The 25,226-nt window shown below is 45.8% G+C and overlaps 1 gene segment (V, D, J or C); it reads right to left on the bottom strand.

Annotated features, from left to right (window-relative positions):
* Positions 1-271: 271 nt before the first annotated feature.
* Positions 272-21,203, bottom strand: LOC100540951. The segment is given in 5 exon segments: positions 272-786; positions 1,184-1,296; positions 1,744-1,806; positions 2,474-2,755; positions 20,697-21,011. Coding segments are annotated over 5 exon segments (546 nt in total).
* Positions 21,204-25,226: the final 4,023 nt, after the last annotated feature.

The raw sequence follows: 25,226 nt of genomic DNA, 5'->3' as shown, positions 1-25,226 counted from the left end.
CAATTTCCACCTGATTTCAAAAGTAAAAACATTGTGGAAGCCATACAACACTTCAACGTAATAAAACTTTATTTTGACCTTTATTAAGGAAACCTAAAATGCTGCATCCATATATTTAACAAAGAGAAAAATGTTCTGAAGAAGAGAAACAAATGAAAGTCCTACTATAGATCTGACTAGAGTGAGTTCTTTCAGGTCCAGTAGAGATCAATAGAGATTACATACGCTAGAAAATTACCACTAGTTAAGTCTTTAAAAATTAGTACCATACAATATTTCCTCTATGCTTAGGTATCCCTAAACAGTGTGGCATTGCTTCTGTAGACAGTAATGCAATATGATTAGAGATGTTATTTTTAAAGCATAGTAAGTAAGATAGCTCAGTTTTAACACTTTCAAAACTAGGATATTTGGATACTTAAATGCAGTGGATAAAGTAAGAGATGTGAGAAAATAAAGTATTCATGCTTAGCATAAGGATGAAGGAAAATTCATATGGAAATAAGAAATAAAAAATTGTTGTTTTAACAGTAAATGGAACTGAAAAAAAGCAAGAGTTTGGCAGTATTAACAGTTTACGATAGCTTTCAGATGATGTTAACTGAAGAACACCTTGATGAAGTGATGGGACTTAATCAAATCTACAGGAACTGGGAATGGGGGGGGTGCTTCTTTGTTTCTTCAGACGGTTATTATGAGCAAAGTTGAGCCATAGAGTTTGAATTATACTGCTATGTATTATCTCCTTCTCTTCTTCAGCCCCCTGCTGGCTCACTTACCTAGTACCTGAAAGAGAAACATTTGTTTAAAGAGATTTGTTAATTTGGAATGGATGGGATAATCTTTTGGGTCATTTTGTATACCTATTCTTCAGAATTCTCCCTCCCTTGTTTTCCTTCCCATTTTCAAATTTGTTGTGTTTGGGGATTATTCCCTTACAGTCCATGCTGATCTGGACTTTTCTCCAGACTTTGTGTTCTATCTCTGATATAATCTGAGCTACTTGGGACTAGCTTGATCTAGCAGCCAATTAATCAGTCACTGAAAACATTGAATAGTTCAGTGGAAGATGGAAAAGCAGATATAACTTGTAGTGGGTTTACAGAAGGATGCAAAGCCAACTGATCTGCAGTTCCTTCACCTGATTCCTATGCTCCCAAGAACTGAATGATGTATTTCCTACCTCAGAATATGAACAGATACTCATGAGCATGTTGAAGGCGATGCATTTTGTCAGCAGGACCCTCAAACCCAAAACAACCATGAACAGCATGTTCATTTTCTCCATTTTGACATCTTGAGAGGAAAAAAAAACAAAAAACAAAACAAAAAAAAACAACGATGTAAGCGATTGCGGTCTCACATTACCCAAATAAATAACTAAATGAAAATTCACACATCATAGATGAAAGGGGGAAAGATGGCAAAGGAATGTATTCAGGGACAGGAGGAGGAGATGCCTGCTTGGTGAAGAGGTTGATCCCCATTGTTGATTGATCCCCAATGAAATTTGTCATCTATCAATCTGTTAACTTGAAATGGCATGTTATTCCTCAGTAAAGTAATCTGACATTTTTGCACCAGAAGCAGCATTTTTTTCATGTCTTTTTTCTGAATCCACAATGAGTGAAACTTCTTGCTTAACCAGTATCTACAATTCAGACATTTCTGTACCATTTTCATATGTTACTACTGAATCCCCGGTAAAGTGCATTGACAATATTACTGTTTGAGGTAACTAACCTTTTTTAAAGGCATCTGTAAAGTTGCAAGCATTCTCTGCCACTAGTTCTTCATCTTTCTCTTCTGTTGAATGATGGAGAGACATTATAAACTGTTTCTAAACCAGATGAACAGGAACTACACAAAACACACCTACACACTGTTTCCCAGCAGTAGAATTAGAGTATCAGATGAAAGGTAGGTAATTAATTCTGAACTTAATATCAAGAGAAATACTAGCTGATTACATGTGATTGCTAGAAAAATCCGTCAGGTTGTTGAGAATTTTGTCTCCTTTCTGAAATGCACTTTACCATAAGAAAAATAAAAAATCAAAATAACCATAAGATTTAGAGCAAAAAATCAAACTTCTTACTTCTTTTTGTTTTCATATGTTATCTCAGACTTTCTACTGTTATACATATACTCATGACTTGAACTTTTTTGCTTTAGATAAAAGTAGGCACCCAAACACTAAGGGTTTTGGTTTTGGCTTCTGCTTGGTGTTTTTTGTTGTTGCTCTTGTTGTTTGGTTGGTTGTTTTTCCTCTTTGTGTTTTGAGAAGAAAACTCTAGGTGCTTACAAAGCTGAATTAAGATAATCTACTCTGGGTTCTTCTGAATATCTAATTTCCACCTAACTAAGCTCCTAAACATCTTTCTGACTGTACCCAACTTGTTGCTGTTAAATTCTCAAAGAACAAGAAAGTATTTTGGAAGAGTCATCTAACAGAATCAGTTTGTGTTTGTACCTGGTGGGACTGTGCTCGCTACTGTCTTGTTCCCCTTTTGCACAGCTTTGCAGGTCCCTTCTGTATCTGGTTCTATGCCAACTACTTTCAAGGTACTGTACATCCCCTCTGATGTGAGAATAGGTTCCTTCAGATCATACGCAATGACACCCTTGGGCCCATCAAGACTGATGTTCTTGTAGAACGTTCTTGCCAAACAAGCTATGTACGATACATTGCCATATTGTTTGCATTCCTTTGATTTAATTGCAATGACATCTGGTGTAGAATCTTCTTGTCTTTCTGAAAAAGAAACATAATTCTGTGATAATTTTATCTTCTGCATACTCTTCCAGATGAGCTACTCTGCAGATGAGCTAACTCATCTGCAGTCAGACACGGTTCAGTTATGTTTGTCCTCTGACAGCTGAGTGTCTTTCTGTGCTTACAGTTTTCTTCTATTTCCCAAGGAGCAGATAAAAGACAGAAAAGGAGCATAACTGTGGGATTTTGACTGATAATTTTAATCACTTGAGCTCCAGAGAGATTACCAAGTTATGAGATCTTTTCATGGCATAACGTGGAGCTATCCTAAAGAAAAAACTCCGTCATCTAATAGAGTAGTTTAGTGCCATTTCACGTAACCCACTTACTCTGTCTTCGCTCTGTCTGTTCCTTCAAAAGAAACAAGTCTCCAGGAAATCCATAATGCATTCTTGCAACTAAGCATATAAGCTTTCAGTTAAGGCTATCCCTACCATTACTATGAAAATCTAGCAGAAAAACAAGATGTCTCTGGAATGCTTAAACCCACTCTGGAAAAGATTTCCTTACCTATTCATATATATTGCCTATCCTGGAAGTTCAGCTGCTGTGACTTGGAGCTGATTCATGTCTCTTTCATGCGTGAGCTGGTTTAAGCTGAGGTTATAAATGCTTCGTTTGCACCTACACTACAGCTCCTACAGTATCACAGCGTATGTCTGGATGTGGAATCTTTTGTAAGACCCCACCTAGAATACTGCATACAGCTCTGGGGCTCCCAATGTAAGTAGGACCTATTGGAGTGAGTCCAGAGAAGAACCATAAGAATGATCAGGAGGCAGGAGCAATTCTCCTATGAAGAGAGGCTGAGACAGTTAAGGTTATTGTAGAAAAGAATCCTGTGGGGAGATGTAATAGCAGCCTGCCAGCACCTAAAAGGGACCTACAGGAAAGCTGGAGAGGGACTCTGGATCAGGTAGTGTAGTGATAGGTTAAGGAGTAATGGCTTAAAAGTAAAAAACTCTGTAGATTTAACTTAGATATTAGGAAGAAATTTTTCATGATAAGAATGGTAAAGTACTGGAACAAGTTGCTCAGAGAAGTTGTGGATGCCCCATGCTGGAAAGTGTTCACAACCAGGTTGGATGGGGCACTGAGCAACCTGATTCAGTGGGAGCTGACCATGCCCATGTCAGGGTTGTTGGAAATAGATAATCTTTAAGGTCTCTACCAACACAAGCAGTTCAGTGATTCTATGATCCTACGTTGCTATGGACCCTATTGATCTGGGCTTTGACTTGAGAACTGACCTCAATTCATATCTTGGGCACCCAAGCCTAACCTACTCGTTCAGTGGGACAAGTTCTGGCTGGTAGTCTTCTGGCTATGCTATCATTCTTAGCTCTCATCCATTAGGGACCAGCTAACCCACGGTTCCCTGGCAGCTCAAATGTTTAAGCTCTGAGGGCTGCAGCACCTCTGCTATGGAGACGGGCTGAGGAGTTGGGGGTGTTCAGCCTAGGAAGAGAAGGCTGTGGGGACCTCACTGCGGCCTTCCAGGCCTTGAGGGGAGCTCACAAACAGGAGGAGGACCAACTTTTTACACAAGCAGAAACGGTTTTAAAATAAAAGAGGGGAAATTTAGTTTAGATGTTAGAAATGTTTTACTCAGAGGGTGGTGAAGTCTTGGCACTGCTGCCCAGAGAGCTGTGGGTGTCCTGATCCTGGAGGTGCTAGAGACCAGGTCTCTACAGGGTTATAAAATGCCATTGGGCAATTATTTCAGTATCTGGAAACCATGGGGAGCATTGAAATGAGGTATGTGAATCAGGACAGAGCAGAGGGCAAGTGGAGGGCGGTGGTACACAACTGAATGTTTTAGGACAATAGAAATTAACCCAATAAACTCATCTGTTGTCCTAATTTTGACATTCCCACACAAAGGCTGTTGAAGAGGAATATCCTTACAAAAACTTCCTTTTGGAGAGTGGCATTCCAAATATTCAGTGTTTTCTCACATTTCAAGCAGTTATTGCTAAAACCTGTATGTCCTGCCTTTCCATAAGACCTCTTTTCTCCTGAAGCACTTTACATCTCCCTTCTCCTTTCTATGCACCTTAGTTTTACACAAATGAAAAAAAAACAACTTTTACCTCATACTAAAGCTAGGACAGAATATCATCCCCGCTGGGTGTAATTAATGCAGTGTTAAACAAAATAGTGCAGGTACTGAAGGGTGAGGAGGGCTGGGGTTGGAGATCTGTGGAGCAATGCTGATGCACACAGCTAAGAAACCAATATTGTTGCTCCTGAAAGGATTTGTCAGGTGAAGACAGGACCCAGACACCTTGGTTGGAAAGTATGTATTCGAGAGATCCCGAGAAGCAGAAAACTCAAACCACAATATCCCACTATGCCTTTGTCCACCCCAAAATGAAGAATTAGTAGTAAATACAAGCGGAACTTACTTGATTCAACTGAGAAGGTGATCCCACTTCCAAATACGAGCTTGTCTGTTGCCACAGTATTTCTTCATAGTCAAAAAAACACTTTTCTCACCACATGTCTAAGGTGTATTAAATCAAAGAATGAAATTACAGCTACTCCAAAGGATCTGTGAATGGAATGCCATGGAATCTCTACAAAATGGTGAGTGAAGATAACAATGTTTTTGTAGTAGAGTGATTTCAAACAACTTGATGCATGCCAAATCTTTTAAAACCATTTTCTCTTCTCTTTTGCTTGCTCAAGAAGCAGTATACTTCCAGAATAAAAGCTCACAGGAACTGTGCAGTTTTCTCCTTCAATACTTCCAATTTTTTCTTTCTTTGAGATGTTTGCTTCCTTTTGCAGTCTCAGGTTTTTGCATTAAGTCCTAGAGTGTTTGTACCACTGTGCTACACCAAGTTCTCCACACAGTGAAATACCTCATTGCAAAAAGTGCCTCTTCCTTCCCTTTCATTTCACAGTAATTCAGATGAGACAGACAGTCATACATCATATGTGGTACTTGTATTACGTACACCACACAAAGAAATAACAACCTGCAGCAGGGTCAAAAGGGGGGATTTGGACCTGACTGGGACCTGCAGGATGATAATGTGTCCCTGGGAACACTCACAGATTTCAGCCTAATTAAAAATCAAAAGGTGTGTAAGTATGATTCTACAACAATTAGCAAAACTATATGGGGTTTCAGAAGTGTTTGTATGCTCACCTTGGAGTATTTGTTTATTTATTCACTTATTAATTTATATTCATTTTTGGCGACAAAGAAGAGGAATGTTCTCATTCTGGGCTTTTAGAACAGTTATCTTTCTGGATGGCCCAGGGCTAAGGGTAATTTAGTACCTTAGGAAGCCATGTATTTGCTAAGAGTTCATTTGGTAGTTAAATTATACGATGGGAGGAGCTATTAAATAAGTATTTTGGTGTGGATGGTACGAAGCAAATTAATCAAATTGTGCATGATGGTCAGATTCTGCACCTTTCCAACCACCTGCCTCTGGAGAGTTGTGTGAAACATAATGTTCAGGGAAAGATAAACTTCATGTATATACATTCTTCAGTGTGTAGGTGTGATGAGATTCTCCATTCCACAGGTACGGCTTAAAACAATAAAACAAAAGAATGCTTATGTAATATGTAAACGAACTGTATTAAAAATAAATAAGTCTGTGATTTATTGCATGGTGGCTTTTAAAGATATCGACGAACTGCTCACAAGTGATCAACAGCTGTGCTGACCCCCTCAGCTGCTTATGACTCTCTTACATTTGTGTGTGCTGCAAGGCAGGACTGGCATCCAGACAGGGGTGCTGGGCGTACAGAGATGCCGTAGTGGTTCTTGAAGGATCTGTGCAGGAGTGCTGGTTGGACAGGGTTGGAAGGAGCCCACGAGGGTCATTAAGTCCAGCTCCAGGCTCTTTCTCTAATGGCTACAAATGGGGCACAATAACTAAGTTAGATGGAAACCCTGCCGGCTGACTTGGAGCTAATAATTCAGTGTTCAAAATGAAATGAGACCCAAATCCATATTTGAGTACAAGATAAAGCGACATGGCATGCAGTGATTGTCCCATAGCTTGAAACATTATCAGACTCAAATTTGTTCGTCGAGACTGTGAAGAAGTGAAATATGTTACACTATCAGGCTCTCCAGGAAATCAGTTTGTGTTTGGTGGTTCAGCTCCCTTCAATCACTGTGATACCTAGTCCACACAGTAATGAACAGTCATACAAAAACCTTTGTTTTCATTTCAGTACCAGCTGACATCCTCTCTTTGATGTCTTTTGAATGCTGCATTTTGTCTTTCTCTCTGTTTTTTTGTTGCTGGATAGTCAAACCACAGAGCAATTGCCATAAATTAAAAATAACAATGCCAGTATCACTTTTATGGTAGATAAAAGTATATGAAAGATAAAAAGAGATATGGTAGATAAAAGATGCGGTAGATATGCTTCTCCCACTGAAACATTGTCCCAACTTTGTGAAATTGCATGTCAGAACCCTTTTCACTCAAAGAAATAGATTATTGGTATGTTTTCAATAAACTTCCAAAGATTGACAGTAGGATATTTTCTTTACGCCAGAGACCACCTGTATCCAAACACGTTATCTGTCAGTTAAATTTTGTCTTACGTATCAGGACTACTCTAGAAAGGAACAGGAAAATCCACCTGGTCAATACTTGGCTAACAGGTTAGTGCCATCAGTGGAATTTTGTTTCTCTGTCATGGGGTGTTTATACAGCACGAGACCTACTGGCAACAGGTGGGGTTCACCTTTCTCAAATGGGAAAAAGAATTGTAGGCCAGGAGTTGGTGGGGCTCATTGACAAGGCTTTGAACTAGGAGGAGGAGATGAAACCAGCTCACTAGAGATGAGCCTAGGGGCAGCATTCCAGGGTCAGGGGTGAGACCAGCAGCCCAGCTGAAGTGCTTGTAAACCAGTGCATGCAACCTGGGCAACAAACAGAAACTAGAACCTCTGTGCAGCAGAAAAACTATGGCTTGATCACTGTCACTTGAACATGGTGGGATCATTCCCATGTCTGGAGTGCTGCAATGGAGGGCCAAAAGCTCTATAGGAGGAATAGACAAGGAAGGAGAGGTGGGGCTGTGAGTGCAGAAGCTGTGTTAGGGGGTGTTTTGATGTTGTTGAGCTCAGCACTGGCAGTGATATAGTCAAGTCCTTATGGGTATGGATCGAGGGAAGGCCAAGACTGAAATCTTGGTGGGAGTCTGTTATAGACAGATTATCCAGGCAGGATAAACAGACAGACAAAGAATTCTATAAGCAGCTGGCAGAAGTCACACAATTGCTAGCCCTTGTTCTCAAAGGGGACTTCAATTTGCCAGCCATTTGCTAGAAATGCAATATAATGGAGAGGAAAAATCTAGGAGGTTCCTGGAATATGCGGGAGATAACTTTCTGTCATATCTGGTAAGGTGCCCTGCTAAACCTGCTGGTTATAAACAAAGGATTGCTGGGAGTTATGGTTGCTGAAAGCCATTTTAGGCATAGCAATGACTAAATGACAGAATTCTCTGTTCTTGTTGAAGTTAGGAAGAGGGACAGCTACCTTCAACTTCGGGAGGGTAGACTTTGGACTTTTAAGGATACTGTTTGGGAGAGTCTCTTGGGAGTCAGTCCTGAAGGGATCCAGGAAAGATGGGCATTCCTCAAGAAGGATATCTTAAAGATGCAGGAGCAGACCATTTCTGTGTGCTGCAGGATGAGCCATTAGGAAAGAAGACTGATCTGGCAGAAGAGGGAGCTTTCCTTGAGATTCCAGGAAAAAAAAGAAAGGTTCACCAAAAAGGTTCACCACCTTTGGAAGGAGGGGCAGACAGCTCAGGAAGAGTAGAAGGATATTGCTAGAATATTAGCAAATTAAAGCAAATTAGATCTTAATCGGGCCACAGTAGTAAATGTTAACAAAAGATGCATTAATGTAAGTCCATGGGACCAGATGGGATTCACCCAAGAGTACTGAGGGAGCTGACAGAAGCGATTGCCGAGCCACTTTCCATCATCTATCAGCAGTCCTGGTTAACCTAGGAGGTCCCAAGTGAGTGGAGACTTGTGAATGTCATGCCCATCTACAAGAAGGGTTGAATGGAGAATCTTGGGAACTGCAAACATGTCAGCTTGACCTCAGTACTGAGGAAGGTCATGAAGCAGATCATCTTGAGTGAGATCACAAAGCATGTGTGGGACAAACAGGGGATCAGGTCTAGCCAGCATAGGTTCACAAAAGGCACGTCTTTCTTGGCCAACCTCATCACCTTTTCTGGCCAGGCGACTCACATACTGGATGAGGAAAAGGCTGTGGATGTAACCTACCTAGACTTTAGCAAAGTTTTTGACTCTGTCTCCCACAGTATTCTCCTGGAGAAGATGGCAGCCTGTGACTTGGACAGCTGGACTCTGCTGAGTTAAAAACTGGCTGGGTGACCAGACCCAGAGAGTGATGGTGAATGGAGTTAAGTCCATTTGGCTATTGGTCACCAGTGATGTTCCTCGTACTGGGACTTGTATGGGGCTGCTGAATGATGGCCTGAACCTCTGATTGATCACCTGAGGTGAGCACAGGTGAAGGCAATTCACCTGTGCTGCAGGAAGGGATGGAGCCTGGCTGCACCTCTCCTAGACCCCATTTAAGAGCTGAATGCCAGTGGGGAAGGATCTCTCTGGAGATCCGCTCCACCGGAGTTTCCCACACAAGCCCAGATTATGGGTGAATTTACCTATCATTTCTGTTTCCTGCTTTGGTGTAATAGCATCGTAGCCAAGTCCTCTGTTATACCTGAACATCTGTATATTCATTAATTGCACACTGCTATACCGTAACATCAGTATATTCATTAATTGTACACGTGGCAAGCTAGACCAAATATATTAAGTTTACATTATGTCCTTCCTATGGAATTTCTTTAAATGGGTCAAGGGGGAGAACATTACCCCCCTAGATAAAATGATTCCAGGGCAGATCCCAGGATTTGTGGGATCTCTCTATTATGAACTACCAGTCATCATTGAAAAATGGGGTCCCTTACGTGTTATGGGAAACATCTCCCCATATCGCATGGCGGATTACTTTCAGGGACTTAGCAAGGACATACTGATCATGAAAGAAAGACAATGGGCTGCTTCCATGGTGGCATGGCCACTATTAAATGCTTTAAATCATGTGGAAATGAGGAATAATACTTTTGAAAGACTGTATCGAAAAGTTGGAGCAAGAACTTGGCATATAAACAGGGAAGAAACCAATTCTGCATCTTCCAATAGGTCACGTTTGTAACATTTCAATACATGATGACCAGACTCCTGAATCAACCAACTTCACTGATCAGGAAAATAAATTTTGCTAAATATGCTAAGATTGACGGCCAGCCCAACCATGTCCTTCTCCAGCTTTGAAGACAACTGAAGGACAATCAAAAATTTCAAAACTACCCTAAGAAACCAAGGGTAAGGGTTATAGAGAGAATACCAAGAACAACATGGAACCTAGAAGATTTCATTGTCCCTAATAGGAAAAAAAAAACACCTCAGGTGTCTCGGGCCACGATGCCTGAGCCATCGGAAGCAAAAGAATTGGCCCTAGCACAGTTCATGGCGTGACGGGGGATGTTAGTCCCCCTAGGGCCTCCAGACAGGACCGGAGGCCCTATGTAGAATTAACGATGTATTGGTCCCGAAAAAATATTCAGAGAGTTATAGCATTAGTGGACCCTAGAGCAGAAACATCAATCATTTACAGAGATCCAAACAAATTTGATGGAGACAGAGTGATGATTGGTGGTTTTGGGGGACAAACTATTCCTGTCACCCAAACATGGTTAAAATTGGGAGTTGGGCGTCTCCCACCCTGGGAGTATAAGGTATCTATTGCCCCAGGAATAGACCAGGAATACATCTTGGGCATAGATATTCTATGCGGTCTGGCTCTCCAGACAACCGTGGGAGAGTTCAGACTCCGACAGAGATGTATCAGTATCCAGGCGGTGCAGGCAATATTAAGAGGCCATGCGAAACATGGGCCAATTTGCCTGCCGTAACCACGCCGGATTACTGTGAGACAGTATAGACTCCCGGGTGGGCAGGATGAAATATCAAAAATGGTGCAGGAATTAGAAAAAGTGGGCATTTATACGACCTGCCCAAAGCCCATATAATTCCCCCATATGGCCAGTTGGATGGCACATGGAGAATGACAGTAGATTATAGGGAATTAAATAAGGTCACGCCGCCTATTCATGCGGCCGTACCCCATATTGCCTCCCTAATGGACACATTGAGCAGGGATATAAAAACCTATCATTGTGTCCTAGATTTAGCAAATGCATTCTTCAGTATCCTAATTGCTGAGGAATCGCAAGATCAGTTTGCATTCACATGGGGACCTTTCAGGTCCTGCCACGGGTACGTGCATTCACCAACGTATTGTCACAATCTAGTGGCGCGTGATCTGGCCGACTGGAAAAATCTGATAATGTTAACTTGTATAACTATACTGATGATCTCCTGCTGACATCCGACTCACTGGAGGCAGTAGGACAGGCGGCGGATTCATTAACCGCCTATTTACAACAGACGGGATGGGCAATAAATCCCCAAAAGGTGCAAGGTCCCAGCCTGTCTGTAAAATTCCTGGGGGTGGTTTGGTCAGGAAAATATAAGGTTCAGGCGTTCCAAGTCCCTACAACATCGAAGCAGCTGCAAGAGATTCTAGGTATATTGGGTTATTGGCTTTCCTTTGTACCTCACCTGGCCACTTGGCAGCTGCTAAGGCCACTGTATAGACTCACAAAAAAGGGGCAGCTTTGGGACTGGGGGAAAACAGAACAGGACGCTTTTCAACAGGCGAAACTGGCAGTTAAACAAGCCCAGGCATTGGGTATATTTGATCCTACCCTCCCATCCGAGTTAGATGTTCACATCACTCTAGATGGCTTTGGTTGGGGCCTGTGGCAACGCCAGAGTTCTGTTCGGATCCCCATTGGTTTCTGGTCTCAGGTTTGGCACGGAGCAGAAGAAAGATACAGTGTGATTGAAAAACAGCTATTGGCATTGCAGGCAGTAGAGCCAATAACTCAAACAGCTGAAGTTATAGTCAAGACCACTCTGCTGATTCAGGGGTGGGTGAAAGATCTGACCCACCTTCCTAAGACAGGGGTGGCCCAAACACAAACAGTGGCACGATGGGTCACCTATCTCAGCCCAAGGAGCAGTCTGTCTTCATCCCCTTTGAAAGAAGAACTCCAGAAGATCCGGTAATGTATCACAGTGATGCACCAAGAGAAATACTGGTCACTCCACCGCAGAAGAGTCCCATTCAGGAGAGAAAATACCCTATCCCTGAAGCTGCTTGGTACACAGATGGATGGAATGCACTATCCATACCCAGCCGATCTGGGGCAAGGACATGTGGTCAGACATATGGAATACAGTCAAACACAGGACTGTACGTGTCTACCATGTTTCTGGTCATCAGCCCCTACGGTCACCGGGAAATGATGAAGCCGACACGCTGGCCCGAGTTCGATGGATTGAGAATTCACCATCCGAGAACATCGCCCGTTGGTTACATCAGAAGCTACGGCATGTGGGACAAAAGACAATGTGGGCAGCTGCTAAAGCATGGGGACTGCCCATACAGCTACCTGACATCGTCCAGGCATGCCGGGATTGCGACACTTGCTCAAAGATGAGACTGAGACCGCTGCCCGAAACAACAGCCCATCTTGCTAGAGGACATAATCCTCTCCAGCGATGGCAGGTCGACTACATCGGGCCCCTTCCTCGGTCTGAGGAGGTGAGATATGCCCTGACCTGTGTTGACACTGCAAGTAGGCTACTGCAGGCCTATTCAGTGCCGACAGCAAACCACGCATATACCATCAAGGCAATCATGAAACTGATGTCTGCCTACGGGACACCTCAAGTCATCGAGAGCGACCAAGGAACTCATTTTACGGGTGCAGAGATACAGCGCTGGGCAAAAGAAAATAACATCAAATGGCAATTCCACCTGCCATATAATCCAACGGGGGCAGGCCTCATCGAACGTTATAATGGTATTCTTAAGGCTGCCCTGAAGACAGACCCGCAGTCCCTGCAGGGGTGGACAAAAAGACTGTATGAAACCTTGCGGGACCTGAATGAAAGACCCTGAGATGGCAGACCCAGTGCCCTGAGAATGTTGCAGACAACATGGGCCACCCTGCTTAGGATCCAAATTATGGGCACTGATCATCAGATAAGACCCCCGGTTGGTAATGAAAATAATCTTCTGCTCCCTGCCCCTGAGAATTTAGATCTGGCACCCAGAATAGAATAAAATGGCCTTGAAAGGTGCAGGTAGGACCCAAGTGGTGTGGCCTTCTTGCACCTTGGGGGAGATTGTTGGAGGTGGGAGGCTCAGTAGTCCCTCCAGTAATAGGTACATGGCCAACTGATGTTGTGGTCAACACTCTGATCTTCATTGCTAAAGGGACTCCCATCATGTCCCTATGGCAGATCAGGACACCCCCTTTGGTGCCTGATATTATTATGCAGCCACAGACATCCAGTCAGAAAGTGTGGTACAGGCGGCCAGGACGCGCCCCTGTACAAGCGGAAGTGTTGACCCAGGATAGAAACACGGCCTGTATGTTGCCCTGGAGGGCAGACCTTCCCCTCTTGGTACCTCTGAAACATCTGTATTTCTCCCTGTGAGTCTTTGAGCCTTCAGGATCACCGGAAGAAATGAAATGTCATCAAAAACATCTCTGTGTTACTGTCAGATCACGTGTAACACCTGGTGACGGTCTACGTGGGATGATGAAACATAGGACAGACCTGCACCTCACAACTGCATGTCTCCAGTAACATCATCAAGCACTGGCCCATAAAAGGATATCAACGTTCACTCATCTTGAAATTTACCAACATGTGTCGCGATGAAATTGTATAAGCGTCATGGTGTATTGGATCTCTGTATTAGGGAAAGCTCATCCTTTAGTCAACCTAATCATTGGTTCACACCGTGAAGGGGTGGAGTGCATGGGGCTGCTGAATCATGGCCTGAACCTCTGATTGATCACCTGAGGTGAGCAATGAGTCAGCCACGGGAGCACAGGTGAAGGCAAATCACCTGTGCTGCAGGAAGGGGTGGAGCCTGGCTGCACCTCTCCTAGACCCCATTTAAGAGCTGACTGCCAGTGGGGAAGGATCTCTCAGGTGATCTGCTCCACTGGTGTTTCCTGCACAAGCCCAGGTTATGGGTGAGTGTACCTATTATTTCTGTTTCCTGCTTTGGTTTAATAACATCATAGCCATGCTCTCTGTTATACCTGAACATCTGTATATTCGTTAATTGTACAGGACTGGCACTATTTCTTATGTCTAACAATGGCCTGGACAAGGGGATTGAGTAAGTTTGCAGATGACACCTAAGATGAGAGGAAGCGTCAAACTCTTTGGTGGTAGGAAGGCCCTACAGAGTGATCTAGATAGGCAGAATCAATGGGCTAAGGCCAATTGTATGAGCTTCAACAAGACGAGGTGCCTGAGTCCTTCATGTTAGTCACAATAACTCTATGCATTGCTAGGGGCAGAGTAGCTAGAAAGCTGAGTGGCAGAAAAAGATCTGGAGGTGTGTATGGGAACTGCTGAATCATGGCCTGAACCTCTGATTGTCCACCTGAGATGAGCAGTGAGTCTGCCCTGGGAGACTCATTCTTCTGTGCTACCAGAAGGAGTGGAGCCTGGCTGCACCTCTCCTAGACCCATTGAAGAGCTGACTGCCACTGGGGAAGGATCTCTTCTGGAGATTGCTTCTCTTGGAGTTTTCTAGCAAGCCCAGGACAAGGGTAAGCCCTCTATTTATTCTTTTTGGTGTAATAACCTGCTTAGCCAAACTCTCTTATATATTTCTTAATTATAATACCTGTGTATTCACTGATAATACATGGTGGTAGTCAACAGCCAGCTAAACATGAGCCAGCAGTGTGCCCAGGTGACTGAGAAGGGCAATGACACGCTGGCTTGTATTAAAATAGTGCAGCCAGCAGGACTTGGAAGGTGATCATCCCTCTGTATTTGGCACTGATGGAGCTGTACCTTGAGTTCAGTTTTGAGACCCTCACTACAAGAAAGACCTGGAGAGACCCTGGAGAGAGTGTTCAAAGAAGGGTAATGAAGCTGGTGAGGTGTCTGGAGCACAAGTCTTATGAGGGAGCTGGGACTGTTTAGTCTCAAGAAGTGGCTCAGAAGAGATCTTGTTGCTCTCTGCAACCCTGACAGGAGGTTGCAGTGAGGTGGATGTTGTCCTCTTCTCCTGGGTGTCTAATGATAGAATGGCCTCAGGTTGTGTGAGGGGAGCTTCAGGTTGGATGTTATGAAAAATCTATTCTCAAAAAGAGTGGCAAGGTATTGGAGCAGGTTAAGGGAGGTGGCGCTGTCCAAGAAATGTGTGATGTTGCACTGAGGGACATGGTTTAGCAGTCATGGTGGTGATGAAGTGATGGTTGGACTTGATGATCTCCAAAGTCTCTTCCAACAAGTTTGAGACCACCTGATGTGACTGAATGTGTACAAGGCCATGGGGCCTGATGACACACATCCCAGGGTCCTGAAGGAACTGAATGATGTGGTTGCCAATCTATTTTCATATTTGAAAAGTCATGACTGCCAGGTGAAATTCTTTGCAACAGGAAAAAAAGGAGACATCACTCCTATTAATAAGAAGGGTAGAAAGGATGATCCATTAAACTACAAACTGATGAGTCTCACGTCAGTGCCTGGGAAGATCATCTAACAGATCCTCCTGGAAGCTCTCTTAAGGTACGTGCAAGATAATGAGGTGATCTGAGATAGTCAGCATGGCTTCAGTAAGAACAAATTGTGTTTCACCAGTTTGGTGGCCTTCTATGATGGAGTGAAAGGATCAGGACAAAAGAAGAGCAACTGATGTCATCTATCTTGACTTGTGCAAGTCCTTTGATATGGACTCACACCACCTTTGTGTTTCTGAACTGGGGAAGATACGGATTTGAACTGTAAACTGTTCAGTGGATTAAGGAATTGGTTGAATGGTTGCAGCCAGAGTGTGCTCAGTGGCTTTAGTAATATTCAAGAAGGCTTAGTGAGGCTCCATCTGAAGTATGGCACCCAGGTATGGGGCTCCTAGCACAAAAAGGACATATAACTATTGGAATGGATCCTGAGGAGTGCCGCAAAGATTATCAGAGGGTTTGAAAATCTCTCCTATGAAGAAAGGATGAGAGAGCTGGGCTTGTTCAGTAAGGAGAAGGCTCAAGGGAGACACCATCGTAGCCTTCCAGTACCTCCCAGTTTTGTGTCATCAGGTACTTGCTGAGACCTGCCTACCGCCCAGATCATTAATGGAGATCAACAGGACTGGACCCAGTATTTGTCCCAGTGATGCACTGCCACTGACTGACATACAAATAGATTTTGTCATTGATCACCACGCTCTGGACCTGGCTCTTCAGCCTATCTTCATTCTCGTTTGTTGCCTGCTCATCCATTCCTTACTTCAAGAACCAGACTCAGACAGGAGAAATCCAGCGGGATCTAAAGACAGTCACTGTCAGGTCTTGAAGTTAAAGGTGAGGAGTGCTGTGGGTCCAGATCTGAGAACTCCTGAAACACGTAAAAGGGCTCAAGCTTGTGCTACGTAACAGGCAGAGTCTTGCTGTAGCAGGGTGTGAGATGGCCCATCCAGAGATTCTGCACAGCATTGAGCAGGAGTTTATGTATAGTTTTGTCCATGCTGCACAGGATGAGCTTTTCCATACAGCTAAAAGAGTGTGGAACTGAGGTGTGGTGCTGACATTGCCCAGCTGAGCCTGAAGTAAGGCTCGAAGCCCAACTCACCTTAGTTTAATTGACCTTTTGGCCATTGTCTCTTGTTAGTTTTTTTGACATGACCATCAATTGTTTATCATAGCTTTCTCAAGGTGTGGACTTGTCCAAGAGCAGAGCATAGTACCTCCCTTTCAGAAGGAGCTCCAACCCCAGTGCTCTCCTGCACTGTCCAAGGAAGGTGCTTCCCATCTCCAGCCATGTTCCCTTACCCTCAGCAAGTTAGCTGATGACACCCAGCTGAGTGGTACGGTTGACACGGTGGAAGGAAGGGATGCCATTCAGAGGGACCTCAACAGGCTTGAAAGGTGGACCTGGGTGAACCTGATGAGCTTCAACACAGCAAAGTGCAAAGTTTTGCACTTGGGCCGGAGGAATCCCAGGCATCCATACAGACTGGAAGGAGCAGTCCTTGAGAGCAGACCTGCGGTGAAGGACCTGGGGGTCCTGATGGATGAAAAACTGAACATGAGCCAGAAGTGTGTGATTACAGCTCAGAAAGAAAATGAGATCCTGGACTCCATCAGAAGAGGGGTGGCCAGCAGGGACAGGGAGGTGATTGTTGAGGAAGGGAAGATTGAGGTTGGATGTCAGGGGAAGTTCTTTGCTATGAGAGCGGTGAGGTGCTGGAACAGCTGCCCAGAGAGGCTGTGGATGCACTGTCCATCCCTGAAGGTGTTCAAGGCCAGGTTGGATGGGGAACTGGGCAGTCTGGGCTGGTATTAAAGATGAAGGATGGTGGCCCTGCATGTGGCAGGGGATTGGAGATTTGTGATCCTTGAGGTCCCTTCCAACCCTGGCTATTCTGTGATTCCCTATATCTTTCATTTCTCCCTGCTATGCAGGGCAGGATGACTCTCTTTCTCTCACCGTATTGCCTAACCTCTTGCTAGTTTTCTCCTCTTTGCAAGAACCAGAATGAAAAAAAAAAATCTCTCCTGTCCTTCCTCCTCTTCTCTATCACCTCCATGCTACCAGTGGCACCTTCCTCCCTCCTGATGGTCCCTTGCTCAAAGGCTCCTTTCACAACAAAAGCCTTGTGTGACCACTGTGCAAAGAGTGCGTTTGTAAGGCTATGCATGCAGCTGCAGGGATTCCTTGCTTTTGGCTTTGTAATGGTGGCAACTGGCCTTGGAAGGAGAGGTCACAGAATATGAAACCAGTTTTAGATCAAATTCTGCTATGTCTTGTAGATATTCCCAGGCACCTGACAAAGTCTGCACCTCACAATGTCTTGGTGTCACAAAGAAAAAAAAATCCCTCTTCAGAGGAGTTGTAGGTAAGGAGGAGGTTTCCAGAAAACATTTCCTCCCTAGAAAAATGTCATCAGCTCTTCCAGGGAAAAAGCTTCTGGAACGAGATGGGACATATTTGAGCATTAGAAGGAAAATCCAGTCCTGCCATAGTGGCTTTCATGCAGAGGCACTGGGTGGGCTCTGAGCACTGTCCGGATGTCTGTCTCTCTGTAGAAAGGAAAAACTGACACAAATAGTGTCAGTCAGGCATCAGAGTGCTCATAATACATCTCATGCTCTTGCATTCCCCCATCTGTCAGAAGTCAGTGGAGGAACAGATGCCATTCATGACTTCCCTGGAACAAGTGCCAACACAGATAAGAAATCTCTCGTGACTGGCTGAGCTGTGCCCCAGGCTAGCAGAGGCCACCGAAAGCAGACTGGAGGAGGACTCACCAAAGAAGACTAAGCAATGCTGGCGTGTTACTGCTGGAGGTTTTTAAAATGCAGACTGACTCTGATCAGGCCCAATTTCCAGATCTAGCATGTGACAAAGCAAACATCCACCCTTGCTATTCCATTCTTAGAGATATGACAGTGACCTACCTCCCTAGCAAGGGTACAATCCCTCTTCAGAGGAAAAGGATACTCGGGCAGCGTGAGGCAATTTGTGCTGCACACAGGAAGAATCCTTGCACTGCAGCCCCTATGACAATTCCACAACATCCCCACCTTGAGAGAGGCCCTGAGCTGAGTGTGGCCTACACTTCTTACTCTCTTGGGATTGAAGGAAAAGCAGGGTGGAGGTGAGGACGACAGTATTTTATGAATTAGATGAAAAGTTTATGCTGTGTAAAAGTCTTGGATTGACTGCCTGTGGGAGTTATGTATACATGAAGTTTAATTTCAAACTTCTTTTACAATGTCAAACTTTACTTCAAATTCAGTTATGCATGGATTGATTGGTAGTTTCAAGATCTTTTAGACTTTATCTTATTTCACAGAGTTTGTACGGATAACTGCTTCCTTGAGAAGCCCTATCACCACAGCAGTCTTCTCACTCTTTGTGTTGCCACTCCCTCCCTCTGCTTCGTGGTGTGCTGTCTTGAACAGAAGTAGGTGGCTCTATCTGTGGCACTAAGGGTGTGCAGCTGCAGGGAAACCTTGTTTTTGGCTTTATCTGCAGAGATGGTGACTCGATCTTGGAAGGATGGGGCATAGCCAGTGTTATTCCCAAAAGGATAGATCCAGCCTAGAAATTGCAACTCCCCTCTTGGATTCAGACGGACACAGTTCCAGTCATAGTAAGGGCTATCCAGATGTGTTCCTTTTACAGTGCAGGTGAGGAGGAGTGATCCTGAAACTGTCCCTTCCTTGGGACCTGATGTCACCATTTCTATTTGGGGAAGGGTGCCTGAAAAGACACAGAGAAGGTATGAAGATTGACTTCTCTCCCTCCTTCTCTCTCTCTCCCTCCTTCTCTCTCTCTCCCTCCTTCTCTCTCTCTCCCTCCTTCTCTCTCTCTCCCTCCTTCTCCTTTTCTTCTTTGTGTGTGTGTGTGTGTGTGCATGCGCGCGCACACCTCCAGGACTTCTCCCTGGGAGCAGTAGTCTGCTCAGACATTCCAGAACCCTTTTTCTTTGCACCATCCGAAGAACTGTTCAGGAAGGAGATGCACTAGAGTCTGGGCAGTGGCTGATGGACATGGCATATCTATAAACATTAATATGGAGTCCTGGAAGAAGGCGTGCATGGAGTTCCCAGCCCTCTCCCAAATATTCCATCACCAGCAGCATCTGGACTCACATCATAAGCACAGGGAACGGGGTGGGTACAGACACGTGGGGAATTGGTTTGCCAGTTGCACATGAATTTCAAAGAATCAAGAAGCATGGGGCTCTTGCTGCATCCCCAGAAAATCCCAAGGTTGCTCAGAGTGGGATCCTACACAGCTCCCTCGGGCAGTTATTGGCATTGTCTTCCCTTAATCCATGCTTAGGAAAATCTCAGAAAACCCCCTCTTCTGTGCTGCAGCAGCATTCCACCACCTGAAAAGGGGGGATTATATCCACGCAAGCATTCATTAAAAGTTGTGGAATTTAGACTTTGGCAGTGGCAGGTCAGGCGAGCAGAGAAAACCTGGGCCTGCCTGCTCGTGGGCTCTCACCTCTTTCACCTCCCAGCAGAGCTGAGCAGGACAAGCTAAGTAGCACCATTTTCTATGCAATCATTTCACTGCTTTGAGGACAGAGAAAAGGGAAATTAAACCACGAGGGACACAGAGAGGAAAAGAGCCCAGTTCTTGCCTACCATAAGGGAGTCTGTGGCCCCTCTGGCACCCCCAGTGCCACTGAGAACACCAGCCCTGGAGGCAATCCCGCTCCACCCTTCACGCGCCCTACCTGAGTGCTCACTCTTCAAAAACACATGAAAACAGTAACAGGGGGTAGGTGCAGAGTCCCCAAAGGCCCCTTACTACTTTCACATGCTGTGCTCCACATTCAGGGTTGCTTGTCACAACTGACAGAATGTCCATCGAGCCAGGACACGGGATCTAGCAGGAGAAAAGAAGGGTGCTGAGTGGCCACAATCCCTTGAAAAGTAGTTCTGAAAGGATGCATGTCCTGGGCAATGGATGTGCCCTTGTGAGGTGTACAGTTAGAAGAGAAGTATACAGCTAGGATACTCCACCCCTTCCTGTTGCACGTGTGAATTGCCTTCAGCTGTGCTCCCACAGCTCACCTAGTCCTTGCCTCAAGTGATCAATCAGTGGTTCAGGCTGTGACTCAACAGCTCCCATACATGAGGGAAGTGCACAAAACCCATTTCCCTGTTTTTATCCTAGGAAAACTGAGGCTCTCACCTTTGGGGGCTGCAGCAAAGGTGATGACCAGCAGCCAGAGTAGCATTGCAGGCTTCTCCAGAGGAACTGTCATGGTGCAGGATGAGGCAAGGAAGCAGGGCTGCAAGTGGCTCAGACCTTCCTCTCCTTGAAGCAGAAGAGAAATGCCCAATGTCCTCCGGTGCTGAAGGCTCAGATTTCCTTCCAACCCCAGACAGGTTTGCAGCCTCTTCTGAGCAGCCGCTTTGCAGTTGCAGTTACTTTATACACCAAATAGTTTTCTATGCTTGTCGATGGTGTCTTGGGTGAGGAGAGGAAGCCACATTTCCTTTTGAACATTTCTCAGTCTGCACAGGAAACTCATGGACCTCTGTTAACTCCCTGGGGCTGCTACAAAGCATTTCCCCAAACTGTCTTTGTAAGCAGTTATTGCCCTTTAAACAGGTAAGTGGGAAAGGCCTGATAGTGTGGAGGGTGGTTTTTTCCCCTGGGAGTGAGATGCGATCAAATCCTTCCTCCCCCATCAAAGACAAAAAGCTGCTACCATACTCCAGGGCCACAAAGCACCAACACATGGTGAAAAGAGAAGGCTTCGTAAGGGGCAAGAAGATGATGGGACACAGCTGTTAGAACAGCCAGAACAGCTGTGTGGGGTATGAGCAGGTAGACGACCTGCTCTGCCTTGTGGCGAAGCTACAGGGTAAAATATATAGATTAAAAAGTGCAATGGGGGACAAACAGAAGGAGCGGGGAAATCACAATTCACCCATGCATGGACAGGTTATTTCAAAGGAAAAAAAACGAAACACAAAACAGCCTGCATCCCATCAGGATGAGGAAAAATCTTGTCAGGCTGGAGACAAGAACGCAAAGGAAAGGTGTGGATGGAGGCAAATCTGTGCTCACAGCTGCAAATGAAAACCCTCCTTGCTCCACCCCCCAGGTGCTTCTGTACATCAAGTATGAGGCCCTGCATGGGGATGGCTCAACTGTGCCCACTCAATCCAGATAAACTAACAAAACCAAACTGCGGAAAGACTTAATTACTTCCTTCATTAGTGGAACATATCCAGCTCCACCTGAGGGAGGATGAAGAATATGTGGAGAGGCTATGGGTGAGATTTAAGGGGCGGGTAGATATGGTGACATCGCTGTGGGGGTGTACTGCAGATCAGGAGGATGAAGTCAGTGAGGCCTTCTTCAAGCAGCTGGATGTAGCCTCACAATCCTGAGCTCTCATGGGGGACTGTAATCATCCAGATATCTGTTAGGTGAGCAGCACGGCCAGGCACTCGTGGTTCAGATGGTTCCTCAATGTGCTGAAGGTAATTTTCTGATGCTGGTGGTGGAGAAGTCAACAGGGTGGTGGGTGCTTCTGGACTTTGTTCTTTGCAACAGGGATGGGCTCGTTAGGGATGTGAAGGCTGGGGGCAGCTTGGGATGCAGCGATCATAAAATGGTGACATTCAAAACTTTGAGTGGAAGAAGTAAGGCAAAAAGTAGGATTGCTGCCTTGGGCTTTCAGAGAGCCATCTTCAACCTTTTCCAGGACCTACTTGGAGGTGTCTCATGGGCTGGAGTGCTAGAAGGGGGCCCGTGAGAGCTGGGCAACATTTAAACAGCACTTCTTCCAAGCTCAAGATCGATGCATCCTAAAGAGTAGGAAATGGGGGTAGGGAGGCAGGAGACCTGCGTGGGCGAATAAGATCAAAGGGAAGATGAAGGTCTATGAAATGTGGAAATGGGCCTGTTCTCTTGGGAGGAGTCTAGGAATGTTGTCAGGGCCTTCAGTGATGCAACAAGGAAGGCTAAAGCGCACCTGGAGTTAAATCTGGCAAGGGAGATGAAGGATAATAAGAAGGATTTTTTAAGTATGTTAATAGTAAAAGGAAGAGTAGGTATAATGCAGATCCCCTGCTGAACGAGGAGAGAGTTCTGGTAATGGGATGCTGAGAAGGTGGAGATGATGAATGCCTTCTTTGCTTTGGTCCTCGCTGCCAAGTCTGCCCCTTGGGACTCCTGGACCCCAGAGGGAAGAGAGAAAGAGCTTCCCTCTGGGTGAGGAGGGGATGGTCCAGGAGCATCTGGGCGGGATCAATGTGCACAAGTCCATGGGCCCTGGTGGGATGCATCCACATATGCTGAGGGAGTGGCAGATGTGATTGCCAAACTGCTTTCTATCATCTTTGACAGGTCTTGGAGAAGAGGAGAGGTGACAGAAGACTGGAGGATAGGCAGTGTCACTCCAGTCTTCAAAAAGGGCAAGAATGAGGATCCAGGAAGCAACAGGGCAGTCTGTCACCTCTGTCTCTGGAAATGTTTTGGAACAGCTTGTGCTGGATGCCATCTCCAAGCAATCGAAAGAGAAGAAAGTTATCAGGAGTAGTCAGGTATGGATTCACCAAGGGGAAATAATGCTTGACCAACCTTGTAGCCTGTGATGGATTACTGGCTGCATAGATGGGGGAAGAGCAGTGGATGTCATCTACCTTGACTTTGGCAAGGCTTTTTATACCATCTCCCACAACATCCTGAAAACAAAGCTGAGAAAGTGGGGATAGATGAGTGGACAATGAGGTGGGTTGAGAACTGGCTGACTGACCGAGCTCAGAAGGTTGTGATCAGCAGCGCAGAGTCGTGCTGGAGGCCTGTGATAGCGGTGTTCCCCAGGGGCTGCTGCTGGGTCTGGTCTTGTTCAATATCTTCGTTGATAGCCTTGATGGGGAAAGGTGTCCACTCACTGAGTATGAAGCTGGGAGGATTGTCTGACACACCTGAAAGCTGCGCTGCCATTCAGCAAGACCTGGACAGACTGGAGAGCTGGGCAGCAATAAAGCAGATGAGGTTTAACAAAAGCAAGGAGCTGCTGGAGAGGAGCTCGGTGGAGATGGACCTGGGGGTCCTGCTGGATGACAGGGTGTCCACGAGTCAGCAGCGTGCCCTGCTGACCAAGAAGGCCAATGGGATGCATTAAAAGGAGTGTGGGCAGCAGGTCGAGGGAGGTGATCCTCCCCCTCTGCTCTGCCCTGGTCAGGACTCACCTGGAGTGCTGCGTCCAGTTCTGGGAGCCCGGAACAAAACAGGAATCTGCTGGAGAGAGTCCAGAAGATAAAGGGGCTGGAGCATCTCCCCTATGAGGAAAGGCTGAGCGACCTGGGTCTGTTCGGCCTTGAGAAAAAAAGAGTGAGAAGGGATCTTATTAATGTTTATAAATATCTTAAGTGTAGGAGACAAAGGGACTTGGCCAACCTCTTTTCAGCAGTGTGTGGGGACAGGACAAGGGGAAATGGCCATCAGCTGGAGTATAGGAAGTTCCTCATCAATATGAGAAGGAACTTCTTCACAGTGAGGGTGATGGAACACTGGAACAGGCTGCCCAGGGAGAAGTCTCCCTCTCGTGGAGATTTTCAAAGCACGCTGGGACGCCTACCTGTGCAGCCTGCTCTAGGGAGCCTGCGGGGCGTTGGACTCGATGATCTCTGGAGGTCCCTTCCAACCCCTACAATTCTGTGATTTCCCCTAACGTCAAGGCTACATCACTGAAGAGGAGGCAGGTGTTGGTTGCAGGTAATTCCTCCCTACAGGGATCTGACTGCCCAATATGCTGAGCAGACCCTCAGTGGGGTCGGACGAGGAGTGGAGGAGCAGGAAATCTTGGGAGGGCACAGCCAACCGCAGCTCGTGCATCTGTGCAGTTTTGCCTTCTTGGGTGGAACCCAGAGCTTCCCGGTTTGTTTCTGCTCCTGAAGCATTTGTACTGCAGTGGAGCATAAGGCTCTGCCACCTTATTCTTCTTCTGGAAGAGCCTCTGCAGCCACGGACATCTGACACAGGTGCCTCTCACTTACTGCTTCCTAAAGAAATGCGGTTGATGTGACCCTGGTCTGTTTGCACTCCCCACAAGGGACGCGCCGTGTTAAATACGCCGGCTGCTTCCAGCCACATCTGGAGGCAGGACACTGATTTTCAATCAATTTTGAGTGAGGTTGTTTGCGGGAGACTGAGAGGTGAGGACTCCAGCATTTTCCAGCAGGACGTGGTGCAGAGCAGCTGCCCTCTGCCACGTCCTGCTTGCACCTGGGGCTCCGGGAGCAATTGGCTTGAGGCGAGCATTGTTTTTGAAGATCAGCATCTGTGTCTTAAACATGTCATTGTACTGAGCAGAGCAGATTTAGAGGAATCTGTAAGCAGAGCTCACCATTCGGAGGTTCGGCACCAGATCCTTTGGTTGCGTTCTGAATGTTCCAGCTATCAGGTAAATGACATCAGGGATTGAGGATGTGATAGGAAGCGCTCGTCTCCGCAACGTGTGCGCACATCTGCTCCAGAGAGCGCCAGGGTGGGGTCGATGTGGCAAAGCACTGACCGCTGGGCTGATGCGCGGTTAAACTCGCAGAATCTGCTGTGGGAGGAATGGTGCTGTGCTGTGCTCCTGCTTTGCCGCCCCTGCAGAAATACCGTGCCGGACACAGCGCCTTCATTTCGCACCGATTCCAGCCGTGCTGCCTCCAAAGCGCCGCTCTGCTGTGCCAGAAGCAGCGGCAGTTGAGG

This window comes from Meleagris gallopavo, chromosome 10 (assembly GCF_000146605.3).
Source record: "Meleagris gallopavo isolate NT-WF06-2002-E0010 breed Aviagen turkey brand Nicholas breeding stock chromosome 10, Turkey_5.1, whole genome shotgun sequence".
Classification (NCBI taxonomy): Eukaryota; Metazoa; Chordata; class Aves; order Galliformes; family Phasianidae; genus Meleagris; species Meleagris gallopavo.
This window is presented reverse-complemented; position numbering and strand designations above follow the sequence as displayed.